The 16,526-nt window shown below is 32.7% G+C and overlaps 2 protein-coding genes across 4 annotated transcripts in view; both read left to right on the top strand.

Annotated features, from left to right (window-relative positions):
* Nucleotides 1–16,526, top strand: part of Sarm (sterile alpha and armadillo motif) — a 104,844-nt gene that overhangs the window by 39,966 nt on the left and 48,352 nt on the right. Inside the window, exon 1 of one of the 3 annotated variants that reach the window (XM_072890957.1) lies at nt 14,317–15,850. The exons of the other annotated variants lie outside the window; for them this stretch is intronic. Within the exon in view, the coding sequence (XP_072747058.1) occupies nt 15,776–15,850 (75 nt within the window). The 5' untranslated portion in view covers nt 14,317–15,775. Of the gene's footprint in view, nt 1–14,316; nt 15,851–16,526 lie in introns of those variants that run through there. 3 annotated transcript variants of the gene reach the window in all.
* Nucleotides 1,643–10,102, top strand: LOC140665148 (uncharacterized). The gene is made up of 5 exons (XM_072890901.1): nt 1,643–7,406; nt 7,712–8,022; nt 8,181–8,503; nt 8,771–9,016; nt 9,219–10,102. Exons 1-5 carry the CDS (start codon nt 6,976–6,978, stop codon nt 9,504–9,506), a joined length of 1,599 nt encoding a protein of 532 aa, XP_072747002.1. The 5' UTR covers nt 1,643–6,975; the 3' UTR covers nt 9,507–10,102.

Here is a 16,526-nt window from a genome sequence, read left to right as displayed (position 1 = left end):
TTTTTTTAAAGCTAAATTTTAAAATAATTGGTTTCTTCCAAGATAATATTTTTATGCTTTTTTCCAATTACTTTTCTGATAAATTTACAGTCGTAAAACATACTTAGAAGAATTTACATCGCGAATAGCGTTTGAACGATAAACAACTTGATAAAGAGACGGAGGACGAGCGATTAATTTCAGTTGCCGCCGTCGACATTCTTTCGCGGGATTAATTATTTCCGGAGTATATTAATGGTGCGTACTTTGTCGACGAGATAATAATTGTGCATGGATGAAGTAATAAACATGCGCAATCTTGGGATTGATAGAACGTAATAGCAAGATCTTTTGCTGATGAAATTATAGTAAATTGGGCGATTAGGAGTATGATTTCGTAAATTGTAACGTTAAAATTTTATGAAAACTTTAACTCTATATTTTATACATATAATTTTATTTTCCTAAACTGATTGTGAGATTTTATCCATTTAAATAAGTTTCTGCGTTGTAAAGTTTGAAAATTATAATATTTATTACAAAATTATAATAATTAGATAAATATATAGAAATAGAAATACACAGATAAGAATCCAACGTTAATACATTTTGTTTGTTTAATGAGTATAGAATGAAACAAGTTAAAAATTGCCAGATTGAATAAATTAAAATATGTAATTAAAAATGTTACATAATTAAAAAAAATAGACATTCTAGCTCAACAATTTTAATAAATATTATTGAAATGCGTCGTGTCAATAAATGTTTCCAATACTCTACAGCTGTTATAAACAAGAATGATAAAATATTAACTTCTTAAATGCGCTGTCAGGAGATCCGAAAGGATTTTCTCTCTGTTTAATAAGAAATGTCTTCTTTCAAACACCTGATTTATATTCATCGTCTCTTTGTTTATCAAGGTTTCGCTAAACTCTCACGACGATTTAACTTACAAATTAATCAAGACGCAGAAGCGATGTTTCACTCTTTCCCGACGCATGCTCATTATTCTTCCTCGTTCGTCTAGCTATGACAAATGACGGCAGTTAATTAACGAGCGAGTTACGAAGTTTTTCTTTTTCTCTTACTCGCAGCAAAAAGAGATTCCTGTAACAAGTATATATGTACCTCTTGTGAATTTTATTGTATCGAACGTGCTTTTGTTTAATATCTATAGGATTGTATAACATCGTCAAATGTGCGTGTCTAGACTTCTAAACATATTAATTTAACGAGCTGTACATTTTTCAAAACAAAATGACAATCATAGAACATATAATATACTTTTTTATTGCTCCATTTTTTATTGTAAATTATTCGATATTTCAAGAATACCTATATACATATGTGATATTTGTACTGGCTTGTATAATGGCGACTATACTGTGAGTCACATTCGTGATTATCGTGCATTGCACGTTAACACGATTTGTATCGTGTACATACTTACTTGACGAACGAGGAAAGTTTCGTGGATCAGTACCGAGAATTCTCCCATGAAGTTGACCCGGGGTAAAGAAAGCAAACCGGATGTGCATATGAACGGCGTTGACGAATACATCCGCATTTTTGCGGATCCACGGGACTCTTGCGAGAATGATAATTATATAAATAAAAATTATAAATAAACATAAATATGTATATATATATATATATATATATATATATATATATATATAAATATTCTAAGTAACAAAAAAATATTTTATACTGAGAAGTGTCATATCAAATAAGTTTATGTCATATCCAAATATTGAAATGTTGAATACATCTATAATTATGAAGAAAAGATTATGCCTGAATAAAGAAATTAGCGCAAATCAACTTTTTCGTAGTAAAAATTTAAATGTCTTACAATGTCGTTCTACAATTTTAACAAATTTTTTACATTTAATTTCTAAAACTAAAATTTCGTCGAAATAAGATTTACATAAAATTTAATAAAAATATATAGTGTCATTTATATTTTCGTTTAAATCTACATAATTTCTGATATTTAAAATATTGTATAGTTTCAAAACTGTTTTTGTTACATAAAGATCTCCAAATTGATCGGAGAATGGAGAAAAAAAAAATACAGGATCTATATGACACTATGTGTAATATTCTTTGCTGATCTTGAGAGCGCACGTAATTCTTGGCGCCAGTTATAATTTCCGCAGACATTTCGTTACGTAAGCACTGTAATTTAAGAATGTATTATTAACAGATTAACAGGATAACCTTGATATGAATAATTTTGCGAAGACCCGTGGATATTTTTCTCAAGACCTTGATATTGTAAAAAATCAACTCAAGAGAACCAGATTGATAATTTCATTAAGTCCACAAACGTTCTTTTGATTCAGAACTATCGTGTAACGCTAATAAAATTCGTTATGTCGATGGAACATGATGGAAAAGATTTTATGATTAAGTGAATAATATATTTCGAAACAAAATGTTATATCATGAACTTTCTAAATAATCTATTATTCTACGATTTTTTGATCTCTGATAAGATAATATACATGTCGTAAGCAAATGGTTATTTTAGGAAAATAGCTTTTGACTAGGCAAATGCTATCTCGCTGGTCAAATAGCTTTCATTCGTTTATTTGTGTTCAAATGCTATTTTCCTAGGCAAACAGCATTTGCCTGAACACTATTTAGGAAAATAGAAATAAAGAATAGTTTGTAAAGCAAAAATAGAGTGGAAAGATTCGAGTATTTCAGTTTAATAGAATTAAAATAGAATAAAATAATTAACTGAAATATTTTGAAAATCAATCCAGAATTTGCAAGTTTATAGAAACATGCTAGAGATATTATTATCAATATGAGCTTATAGAAATAAATTGGATTATATGAGCCTAATCAATCCAATCGCTAATAAAGTATTTATTGTTGTGTAATGTTCTTAACATAAATATTCTAAGAAATCTCAAAATTCTGTATTTTTCAAGGGCATTATTCTTTCTAATTATTTAATTGATTAAACAAAAAATCTTAATTTAAAAAAGCATAAAGAGAAAATTTTTGCAATAAAACATATTTATCATGAACTGTTACTAGCTTTTTAAATTTATTATTAATTTAGATTGTGAGATTTTTACTTTTTATATAATATATATTATGTATTTTAAAAAAAGGCTATGTATTAGTGTATTGTTTGCATAGGAGTAAAAAATATCAAAGTATTTTTTTAAACATACTAAATTTTTATTTTTAAATATTCACTATTTTTGCTTTACAAAATCTTTATTTCTATTTTCCTAATCAGTGTTTAGACAAATGCTGTTTGCCTAGGAAAATAGCATTTGAACACAAATAAACGAATGAAAGCCATTTGATCCGTCAGATAGCATTTACCCAGTCAAAAGCTATTTTCCTAAAATAACCATTTGCCTACGACATACATAATTCCAATAGTAAAAGGCTAGTTATTTATAAAGAATCTGTTTTTCTTTCATTCTTTAGAAATCTTTGAATTTTTTTAATACAATAAAAAATTCGAATTTAAATTTAATTCTTTTATACTCATTGTTAGTTAGTTACTGATGTACATGCGCTGAATTCGCGCGTGCAGAATTATTTTTTTATTTCTTATATTAAGATATAATGGAAGAGAGTATTTTTATATATTTATTTATTTTATACCATTTAATAATATTATATTTGCGTTTTTTTATTTATTTTGAGACGTGTATAGTTCTTCTGTCAAATTTAATTAACTCTTTTTAATATTTAATCAATGTATTCTTTTTTCATGCTCTAATTCTTAATTAACCATAATTTGTATTAAGTTTTATAAAAAATTTGAATAAATTTTCTAAATAAGAACTGTTTTATATATCTTACACTTTAATATTGCTCGGATGCAAAATACTGGTATCCATATACTAGCTACTAGCGGGTTGATAGTATCAAAGCTTGATGAGAAGCACGAGTAGTGCGGGAAAGCGTATTGGGGGTATTGCGCAAGAAAACTGCAAGATAAAACCGTCACTTTCATCTAATCTTGCGTGCATTTGTTAAGCAAAACCGGCCGACACCAGACTTTCCTAGCGATCTTAATGACCAATGCAAATGCATCGTTAAGCCTCATTGGGCTCGTTTCTCGTCTCACTATTTGCCTTTATAGCAACTCTCCGTGGCATCGTCGTCGTTTTCTTTGTTTAGAAGGAGCCGACGGTGTAGTCGTGGTGGCGACGATTTCTTTCCGCCACCGCGGTCAATCGCGGCCGCGAAACAATGCGGCACTCAATGGGATCGTAAACATGCTTTTACAAGGCGTGATCGTTAGCTTGATAGACGCGTTTAGACGCATTTCTTTGCTCGCGGCTCACTATTATTATGCTGAAATAAAATTGACGAATGAGGACGCTCGAGGATTCGCGCACATAAACTTTACTGCGTGAGCTAAATTCGTATAAATTTTATTTTAATTCAGTCATTTATTAATTTGAGTAATTTAAATAACATTATAAAAAATTTTCATAAAATATTGGAGTCTAATTAATGAATATAATGGAATAACTAACAATAATGGATAATTTTACTGAAATTAATTTAAATAAAATCAAACGCGCATAAAGAATGAAAATATTTTGTAAGAAATTAATTTATATAAAATATATATTAGAATACATACATATATTCCAATATATATGTGACATATAAATAAATTAAATAAATAATAATAAAAAATTATTAATAAATTTGTGTTGATTTTTGTCGCGAAAAATACACAGATTGTCTAAAATTATATTTTAGACATTTTAAGATATTTTATTAGCAGGACATATCAGATGAAAATTTGATACTCATATTTTTCACGAATGTGTTTCTTCATACGATTATATTCTGCAATTTCAACTTATATTGTGCAAGTACTCGCTATTACGTTTTTCCACTTTGCTTGCGCGCGAATGAACTCGATTGACCCGAGAATTGATTTCTCACAACACGACAAATTCCAGTCACGGTTTTGATTCGTCAGCAAACCGGAATCTTAGTGTCCATAGTCGCTGAATCCTCGCGAATGATTGAAATTTGCTGTTCTGTGAAAAATCGAGTTTGATCATCGAGCACGTTCGCACGGTGGCCTGTGTTTTGTTATCGGACATTGCAAAAAAATTAAAAATTAATGGCGCAATACTTGACGGCACGTGTGACGACCTCAATTGACATCGCTTAAGTTGCAATATATACGAAATACATGTGATTGAAGAGAAGAAACGATGAAACGAAACGATAAATTACAGCAATGTACATACTTGCATATCAAGATGGTTAATTGCTTACCAAGAAAAAAATGAAAATTTTTTTTCCGTAAAAGACAGGAGATATATATTTTCAATATATTTTTAAATGTATATATATACATATATATATATATATATATTATTCATAGTATTTAAAAAAAGAATTTTTTTAATATTTAATATAAAGTATATATATTTTTTCAGACTAAAATATTTTAAAATTAAAATTTGTTTGGAAATAAATAAAAGATAAAATTCTTGGATTAATTTAACTTGTGAATGATATTTAATTTGAAAAACATATCCTTAGCGCTTACCAATCATACATATGTTTCGGTTAAAAATAAGGAGAAAATAAAAAATAGATTATATACTAAAACGTTACATGTAAAGCATTCTATATAATGTGAAGCAAAATATATGTGACAATTATCGAAAAGATTAACAATTAACTATCGCATTCTCACGACCGCTATTATAATTATTTTTATCGCACTCATTATCTTTGCTATGAGCGTCATAACTTGCGGTCGCAATTTTTTACTTAGATCTTGCCGTTCTTCCGGTCGTGGCGAATGACGTCGCAATGAACGGCGCCTGTCGGTTCCCGCGAAACTGCGGGAGCATTTCTGGAAACGGAATAAGGATCAGCGTCGTCCGGTCCGATCGCTTTTCCTGTATGAGTCATCGTCACTCCGACGATGAAATCATGAGATCGCATGTTAATCGCTCTCGTATCCTTTCTACGTATTAGAGCAAGAATGTTTGCTTTTCTTTTTTATTGAATTTTGTTTAATTTGATAAACGCTACATATACGGGCGGAAATCTTTTTTCTTGCGTGTGACGGAACCAATCAAGATTGCGCGGCGTGGATCTCGTTCGTGATTCATATCGGAGGTTCTCTGGAAGAGAGACTGGATGTGTCAAGAGTCGCCTCGCGATCTCGTCCGAGACTAATTATCGCGGCTGGACGTGAATTAAGAACGTAAACCTAAACGACGTCGCCGCCGCGGTCGTAAGTGCGCGGAGCCGACGCTGACATTATCGGCGGCCCCGATCTCTCTTTCCTGCACTCTTCTCTTTTCGCCTCTCCTTACGCGCGCGAGAAACACAAGTCGGTCTCTTCACGCTCGAGCGAGGCAATCTCGAGCTCGTTATCTCGCGCGCCGCTGAAACAAGCATCGTTTTTTCCACCAATTTGCATCCGCAACTGCGTCTCTATAATGTATGCAAGGAAACTGAAGTAATCATTTCGGCGTCATTATCAATGCACGTATACATACATATGTATATAAAGAGAGATGATGCCTTATAGAAATAAAACTTTTATCAACCACGAAAATTTTATTCTAATAATAATTAATAATAACAATTAAAAGTAATAACAAAATTTCCAAAATATGATATAAAATGTAATGATATTATTTAGAATATACATTTATGTAAAAAAGTGTTGTTAAGAATTATATTTAAATATTACAAAATTCTGAAAAAATATATATAACGAATAAAAAATATATAATCAGAAATATCAAAGGTGCTAAATTATCGTCATATATATTAAAGAAATACGCCAGACATTTTGCTCCACTTGAACGTCTCGGAAGAATCGTTTTAAAGAGATTGTTATCAACACTCGCGTTATCCTTCATCTCGCACTCGTCTCTCGAGCGGCACTTCACGCAGTTAGCGAGAATATTTGTCTCTTCGCGAGATAGGAGTTGCCGAAATAATTCGCAGCGAAATATCATGAAGAAAGCTGGGTCTGCGGCTCTACAAGTCGAGGTGAACACCGACGAGGAGTGGCGACAGTTATTGAGTCGCCCAGGCCTGATCGTCGTGGACGTGTATTCGGACTGGAGCGGACCATGCACTGCCATGACAAGTACCCTGAAAAAGGTCAAGATAGAGGTAGGCGACGCGGTGGATTACGCGGTCGCGCGGAACAATGACATCGATGACTTGGCGAGATTCCGTGGTCGAAGCGAGCCCGCTTGGATGTTCCTGCAGGATGGTAAGATGGTGAACCTGATGTTTGGCGCGCACTGTCCGCGTCTGCGGAAGCTGCTGATGGACGAGATAAAGAGGGCACAGCACTTGGAAGCTCCCAAGTGGCGACAGGATGTGTTTGAACGGGCCCCCGAAGAAGTAGTTCGATGGCAGAAGGAGGAAGCCATTAGGTGATTGAAAAGAAATTTATTTTGCCAAGCCAGGAATTTCTAATCCTTGATCTTAATTAATAATATAGTTTCATCATCGTGAGACGAATTATGAGATTAAACAATGACGCAAGTAAACTTAAAACTAGATAACTTTGTCGCGTACGTTATAAATTTCTGTCTAACTGTCCGCGATATTTTTACTCGAACATGCTCGAGACGATCCCGCGATGTCGCCGTGAGATTAATAAAACTTGCGTGGACGCGAAAAAAAGAATGAAATGCGGAATCGCGTATATTCACGCAAAAATCGTCTGCGTGAAAAGGCGAGCTGTGGAGGAGAAGAAACAGGCGAAAGAAGAGGCTGAGAGGCTGGAAAGATACGAGCGATTTATGGCGCAAATGATGATCGAGCTATGCGAGAATACCATGCTGGTGCTTTATCCGTGGGTCTTCAAGGACGAGCGCGGCAGACCGCGGGACAAGATGCAGAGTCCGCCATACACGGAGCTCGTACAGGATCTCTTCAGGCAGTGTTTCGACGTGCAGGAGGAGCTGCGTATCCAGCTGAATGAGGACATCATCGAGAGAATGTTTGTCGAGAGTGGCGTCGACATCACCAAGGAATTGATAAAAGGTGCATTACAGTAAACGAGATATACTCACGAGAACAGTCGCAAGATTCGTGACATAATAATCGATCCACTTTATATCGCATTAAAATGTATTATTCTATTAATATTAATAAAGAAAGAGAAAGAAACGAGAAAAATTGCGCAAACACCAATTCTTCAGGACTGACCGATGGGAAGTGCATGGCAATGAGGCTGAAAGGCAAACCGCCGCATCCGGATTGGCCGGTGCATTATCCGCACGAAAGTCCAGAACGCAATTCAATGAAATATCCGATTCGCGCGATCCACGACGTTGAGAATTATCTCATCAGCATCATCACGACACAGCCGCCACCACTTGTACAAACTGGTGTCACTATACCTGTGCCTAGACCGACGTACGATATACCTTATATCGAGAGACACGTGTACGTGCACGAACCGGACCCGGCAATTGAGGGTGACACACGGCGCGTGCACCCCGCTGCTTGGGTACCTCCTCAAGTACGATTGAAAGATCAATGTCAGAGGATATTGAAAATTAATTATTAAATTAAAATTATTTATATAGCACGCTAAATTAAAATCAAATTTTAATTTAAATGAATGAATAATTATATATTATAAAATAATTCCTTATGCAAATTACAATCTACAACAAAAAAGTCGTCTTTCCAAAGAAGAAATATTATATTATGCTTGTTGAAAATTTATTATAAATTGTGATATTGACAATCTGATAATCGGGTTACGACTACCGGACTCGTATAGGCTAGAAGCAAAGTTCACGTCTTCAAGACTCTGTTTCCGGTTTACATGGAAAAGGCTCATCCTTATGAAGAACCGAAACCTCCCTTACCATTGTGCGCCTTCAAATTCAAAGCGTCAAAATTCGATATCTTGCGAGATGCGTACCAAATGTATCGCGACGCTATCGAACACTTTGGCGCCTTTGAATTTGATCAACCTCCTTATGCCAGACGTCTCGCATCTTCGCCTGAAGATTTCGAGAACAAGGTGCACCATTTTCCCTTTATTGTAACTTGACAACTAATATGATAAAACTTGCTATATTGAATAATATACACAATTATTTTTCTGTTGTAATTTAATACTACAATTTCGATAGAATTAATAGAGAATTAAATATCTTTTTTTATTGTAATTTAACAAGATGCAATTTATGACAGAAAATTTGTAAAAAAATCATTTACAAAAGGTGAAGTATAAAACTGGCGACGAGGTGTTCATAGTGATAATTCGAAAGATCAACGAAGAAACTTTCCTAGCCTTTGTCAGCATCGAACCGTTCTTCGTGACAGAGGTTGACGAGGAAGCACAAGAAATGTTAACGGAATATTTTCCTAAAGGGGCTGAAGATGTGATACTATTAACGCCAGAAGAGGAAGAGACACTCTACGAGGACGAAGAAGAAGAGGAGCAAGATTATGAAGACGAAGAGGAAGAAGAGGAGTTTGAAGAAAATAATGTTTCTCCTTTTTATTGATATAAAAAAGATTGAATTATTTGAAAATATATATCTCTCTCATATTTATAAATATCATTAAAAATACCTAGATCTATTTAATAGAAATATTAAATTTTAATGGTTATGTTTGCACAAGAAAAAATATACTTATAAATTGAAATGTTTTTAGCGATAATATTTATAAAAACGTGAAAACAAAAAGAGATTGCGAGAGATAAAGTTAAAAAGAATTATGAAAATTTTTGCCATATGGAATGGTTCGCCTTCCACAACATTTACATTCTCTGCATGTTTTGGCAGCGATCGTGCGACTACTCGCTGTGTTTGGCACAGCGTATTTGCGTAAGTTTGGCGAAATACTAAACCAGCTCGTGGAAGTTATAAACGCAGCTATTCTGCTGCCAATTTTGATTTCGATTAAACAGCGCCGAAACATTCGCGAAAAAATATATGAAAAAAGGTAGCGAAAAAATACGTTATGCGTTTGAAATTCACTCATTTTTTTTCGAATTATAATGCACTGAAGAATTCTGAGAGTTGTCATATTCCTTTAACTTTAATTTCAATTCAATTAGGTCTATGTAATTTTATACGTCTAGGTATGTATTTTAATTTCTCCGTGTAATACAATATTATATATTTTGATTGATTATAGTAAATTAGAAATTATAAGTATATTATAGATTTAAAAATTAATACTATATAAATTAAATTTAAACTTAAATTAAAATTTAATTATATTATATATATATATATATATATATATATATATATATATATATATATATATTTAATTTTAACTTATAATAGTGTTAATTTTTTAACACTTATAATATATAGGTACCTATAATTTTTAATTTACTTAATTTTTGACTTAATTCCTACAAAGAATTAAATGTAAGATCCATATAAAAAGATATGACAAAAATTCACAATTGTTTATATTACAATGATATTATAAAGAATTTTTTACTTCTCGTAGCTAATCATCGAACTGCTTATGCGATTTTCTCGTTTATTCTTATTCTCGTAGATACTTATTAGAAGAAAAAATCTTGTATCCTGTCTTATTAATTACGATAAAATAACTCATAAATGTCAAGAGTCGTTCTTTGCACAAGATTTGCGCGTAATTTTACAAATTCGATTGCGTCAATAACGAATAAATTTCATTTTGTGGCCAGATAATTATTCTCTATGCAGTTAACTGCGCATCGGACTTTTTGAAAAATTGCTTTATCGTTTAAATTTTGATTATTCCTACCGATGAATACAGCAGCATTTAGTTTTCACAGTTAGCATTATTAAATGTTCGTCGCTTTTGCAGCCTTTACTTATGTGCTCTAAAACTTTTTCTTTCCGAGAACATGAAACGATAACAGTCGCGACTGGATTTCATTTCATAATAAAATTGCTATAATTGTCAATATTATAGCTCTCGTTCAGAGCGAGAGTAAGAGAAAGATTGCTGATTGATCCTATCTCGTATTTTATCACGAATTTATAATTATTATTTCGTATCTCATGATATTTGCTTTAATACACAATATATACATATATACACACATTATAATATACAGTACTTATCTTAAATAAAATTATAAACTTTTACATATTTAATACGATTATATATCTTCTATTTATTATAAATTATTGTATGCGTGAATATATTTTTTTATTTTTTTTTAAATATAATATAATATATTTATTATAATTATTTCACAAATCTGTTTAAGCTTAAGATTTTTTTTGATTATCTACTAATTCACATACTTAATAATATAGTTAGGTGCAATTAATATGGAAATTTTAATTATTTTCCTTATGACTCTTTCGAACATTATCGAAAGTAAGGCTTAATTAAATCAATTTCTAGTCGCTAAGTAATTTCACATATTACTTCAATCTTTAGTCATATTATTTAATTAATTAAATTCATAATTAGCAAACTAATTTTGTGGAACGTTTGTGAGCTATACTTATTTTCTTTTTTTTTTTTTTTTTTAATCTTTACGTATCTAATGTAATTACTATATGTAAGATATCTCGGGAGTTATGAGAAATGTCAAACGGAAACATCGCGATGTAACGCGATGGCATAAATCTTGCCTCGGCAATGTCAAGCTCGACAAGTTGGCCGAGAAAGAACACGTAAAACAGTACTTCTTGTTCTTTCTTTCCTTCTTTTATTCGCCATCGTGGGACCGCCGCGGTACTTGCCGCGGGCAGTCAATTGCTTAAATGCCGCTAATTATTGCACAACCATTACATAAGTAAACAGCTGGATCGAGCAGGTGAGGGAGAGAAGGATGGGAGGAAGCAGCGGAGAGGGCGGGAAAAAAACACAAATTACTGCCACCGAGAGCAATTCACATCCATCACGCGTGTTACGTGCGATTAACAATCCTTTCGTCCCCTCGCTCTTTCTCTCTTCTTCTTTCTTTGACTGTATCATTCTTCAGTTCTATTTGAATAACACTTAAAACCTCATTTTATTTTGTTTGTAAGAAAACATTCGTGGAATATGTGATGCTTAGTTAGATGAGACAAAATATTTTTCCTAGAAGATATAAAAAATTCTGCTATAGAGAAAATAAGATAAAAAAAGTTCCACTAGTTTGAAATGATACATGAAACAAAATAATTATTCACATATATATTGCAGAGTTTTTGTAAAGTTAGAAAAAAGACTTTTATAAAAAAAACTTCTTATAAAAAATCGGCCAGTAAAAAGACTGATTTTACAAAAATTTTGTAACATGTATGTAGTAGAATAAAAAAATTTATAAATATAACAATTTTATAATTTTAATCTCTTTCTCGTCAAAATAATAAAATAATTTTATTTTTTATATAATTATTTTATTTATATTAAAATTATATTAAAGGGACACGTAAAGCAAAATTATATCGAAAGAAGAAAATATGTATATTTTGTACATAAATTATTATAACGTGATGTATTAGATGGAGAAAACAATTATTATATTATAATTAAAGTTAGAGAGAGAAAACCTAGTATTATAATATAACGTCGACAAAATGTCGAATTAAATCTAACAATAAATCGGAACTGGAAAGGACGAGAAGGATTATGATCGAAAAGTACGTCCTTGGCCTGCTTAAAGAAGAATGCTTTCCCGTTGGAACATCTCTTCTTTATTCGGTGACGAAATTATCGTCGTAATTGTTACCCGTCACCGAGTAAATAATTCATAAGATAATCGTGATTGATTTGATGACTTGAACTATGCGTCCAGTTTGAAATTTGAACAATAATAGACTTGAGATGAAAGTACGTGAATGATTAGACGAATACTGCAGCATATTATGTCAACAGACATAATAGTCCATTTAATCATCACGAATAATTTGATATTATAGACTATAGACTTTCCTGGGGTTTTTTGTTGCGAATGTTGTAAATATTTTGATTGAAATCACTAGCTTTGAGACACTTTGCATCAGAAATTTTAATTCTCTTGTAATAATGAGATTATAAAATTACGAGAGAAATCAAATGATATTCCTTGAGTGTTTGAAATTTGAAAATAATTGTGTTTTTTTAATATCAAAATAAGTAAATAAGAGTTATTTAATGTTAAATATTAAAAACTCGCAATTACGAGAATTTTTTTCAGTTCTTCCCTATATTATTCCGAAAGATATATTTGATAACTACGCGACATGCTGTGCACACGAACGCATACAGGAGTATATAAATGCACGCCCAACTCGTTGTCGCCGTGCTTTCTTTTCACTTTCCGTTTGCCGCTTATCGTCTTCTTTCCGGAACGCTCATCGCAAATAAGAGCCATCGTCGTCCGGAATTAATGTCGTCGAGACGCTCGACCCTGATTCATCGACGCCTACTAGTCGTCTACGTTGTCGATCTTCCTGACAACAGGATCCGCCGCGTAAAATTCTCGGTTCTTGGAATAGATACGGAAAATGTTTCTCCTGAAATGTTCTTTTCTAGTTTTAAATAAACAATAAATTAATTAGACAGCTCTATCTATCTATCTATATATATATATATATATATATATTATAAATAAATAACACAATTTATATTCTAAATATTATGTAAAAATTATTTAGTAAATTAATTATGACGAAAATTAATCTCCATTTATCGCGATACGTATATATATATATATATATATATATATATATATATTTGTCTTATACGCGTATTTATCACATGTTATTTCCCCGGATTTCACCATCGATCACACCATATGTCGCTGACCATGGCGAAATTCGTTTCCACTCCAATTTCGCGGCGCTTCGTCAAAATTTTCTTAGTAAAAAAAAAAAAAAAAAAAAACTGATCAGTACGTTATTTGTCACACATGATTCCTTGACTTCCTTAATTCGGATGCAATTTATCGAAGTCATTTGACCTCTCTGAAACTAACTTTTCTATTATGACTGTTCGGAAGAGACAAGTTTTCCCGGAAAAATCATCATCACGTTCGTGTTTTTCTTTTAAAGTTTATATATGAAAAAAAGTTACGGATGTATACGCGACATTTTGACACATGTGTGATTCGAGGAACGTATCGCCAAAAACTATTTCATTTTTCAAACTAATTATACATCGTTCCAGGAATTTATGCAAATTGAATTCTTAAAAAAATTAGATGCAGTCACACAAATAGATGAATCTCGAAATCTCTGGTGAATAAAGAATAATTTTTAGTTGACTTTTAACAAATGTGATAAAATATAAGTGAATACAAATTTGTTCCATTTTAAAATTATTTTTAACATATCATTATACGTAAACATATATAGAGAAGTAATTCTACATATCATTACCAATTTTACAAAAAAAAAAAAAAAAAAAAAAAAAAATTAATTATTCCTCTGCGAAGATTAGTTTTAAATTTACCATTCGGGCTACGAATAATCGTACAGTGTAATACTTGCTTATTAATGCAAATTGTTTCACCATACTCAGTATGTTCAGCGATATCATCGGTCGTTGCATGCTTACAAAGGAGAACACTTGTCACCCCCGTACCTCCCCATAATATCCCCCACTGTCTCTCTCCTGACATTGGCGTTCTCGCACTCACAATCAGATCGGATCGATCGCGTCGCGAGTAGCGAATCGATCTCATCATCGTTTCACGGTTTTGTGGCCGGCCTCTAACCGATCCTACCACGATGTTCGTCCTGTCCACCTTCCAATGGTCAGCGTTCTATCCCTCCTCAGGGTGTCCTGCGACACATCCCTCCGAGTTCGAAGGTCACGGTAACAATCACCGCTATCCGGAGTCCCCCTAAGAGGGTTCCGTTCGTTTCGATCCTCAGGAGTAGGGGTAGCTATATATAACATCGCCGCCAACGCGCTCTCCTTCAGTATTCTCGCGTGTGTCCATCTCGAAGGTACACGGTCTGTTGCTGCTGCGCAATTCGCCTCTTCGAGATTTCTTCGAGTGCTTCTCAATAGAGAGATCTTTTCGACGCGCTTCGATCGAATGCGTGAAGATAAGCGCGAGATTCTGAAACGCAATTATTGATTTTTGCTCACTCTCTTTGAAACGTTCACAAACGAAAGTCCTCGGAGAAGAATTTTTTGTTGGATGTATTTCGTTTGATAGAAATGAAAATAAGAGGACACGAGTCTTCTGATTATGATCTTTGTGAGTCTGAATGTGGAATCTGTTTGACAAGCACCATTCGATATCTAAGTAAACTTCAAAACGAGATCTTGGAGTAGTGTCGCTTGAAGAGGAAATCTATTCAACGTGTCCTAGTGTGTGTCAATCTCTATGCAACTATCGCCTTTCACGAACTCTTCAAGATATCTTTGGGCTTTGACACATTCTTTTTCGACATTATTGTGTCCTTGAACTAGATATATTTATAACTACGTATATTTCGGCCAAGAATTTCTTCAACGAGGAAAATATAGTGGAGGTACGTGATAAGATCTTGCGCAATAGTATAGACACTGATAATGGAAACCACTTACTAGTCGCTTTGTCAAGTTTATGTTCGCGACGAAGATTCGTCTAAATCGTCAATTTCCTGGATTGCCGATGATTTCCTCAGCGAAGTAATTCAATGCAAATTTTGAAATGGTCGCGGTACTTTGAGACGAAACGAAGCGGATAAGTACGTTTGATAGAGACCAGAGCACGAACGTTTTAATCTTGACGCCAAGTGTCACGTCGATGTTATACGGAAAACGACAAGCGACGCCGACAACTGGATGAAAGAAGACTTCGGACTTCGGATCGTGAGGAGGAAGTCCAGCTAAAAGACAGCTAGCAATGGTCGTCAACAAGATCAACATGTCGTCGTATTCCGCGCCGCTGCGTACCTTCTTCTCGGGTCTTCACACGAAGGTAAAAAGATCTACGCGACATGATGTATTATATTTGTATCCCTTATATGCTATAATCATGCTTAGTTATTTAATAATTAAAATACATCTTCTCGTAATATTGAAATAACTGTAATTTGAGTTAATTTTAAAGTTGTAAGAAATTTTACATATTTCTAAAAAATTGCATCTAATTCAAATTTGTAATTCAAATCTTAAAATTAATTGCTCAAATTGAAAAATATCCGCTTACTCTATCTGTAAAATTTAATTTATAATAATATTCGTTATTTTTATGTCATTTTATTACAATTCGGAAATCATTGAATCGACATTTTATTTTTATGAAAAAACAACCCAAAATCACATAGATAGAATCTGAATAAATTAAGCTGCAAGAACATACTATATCATGATCAATATGTAAAATTGCATTATATGCAACAAATTACAAATCTGTTGGATTAAACCTATTGTCGATTAATGATTTTAAACAGAAAACAAATAATCGACATAGCTATTTTTTTCAAAATGCGATGCATGAGAGAAATTTTTCTCTTGTGAGATGAAATGAAAGAATTAGTAGACACGTTGCTGCGACATATTTTTCACGATATTTTTGACACATCGTTACATTTATGCTCGGCGAGCTGTAATCTTTTTTTGGTTGATGCCGAATTCAGCGAACAGCTGGTAGT

The sequence above is a fragment of the Anoplolepis gracilipes genome, chromosome 4 (assembly GCF_047496725.1).
Source record: "Anoplolepis gracilipes chromosome 4, ASM4749672v1, whole genome shotgun sequence".
Taxonomy (NCBI): domain Eukaryota; kingdom Metazoa; phylum Arthropoda; class Insecta; order Hymenoptera; family Formicidae; genus Anoplolepis; species Anoplolepis gracilipes.
This window is presented reverse-complemented; position numbering and strand designations above follow the sequence as displayed.

Bases quoted from the DNA above. Each gene is read 5' to 3' on its own strand.
- LOC140665148 (XM_072890901.1), top strand. From the start codon at position 6,976: ATGAAGAAAGCTGGGTCTGCGGCTCTACAAGTCGAGGTGAACACCGAC. The intron at 7,407-7,711 runs GTGATTGAAAAG...CTGCGTGAAAAG, and splicing joins CAGAAGGAGGAAGCCATTAG to GCGAGCTGTGGAGGAGAAGA. The intron at 8,023-8,180 runs GTGCATTACAGT...CCAATTCTTCAG, and splicing joins CACCAAGGAATTGATAAAAG to GACTGACCGATGGGAAGTGC.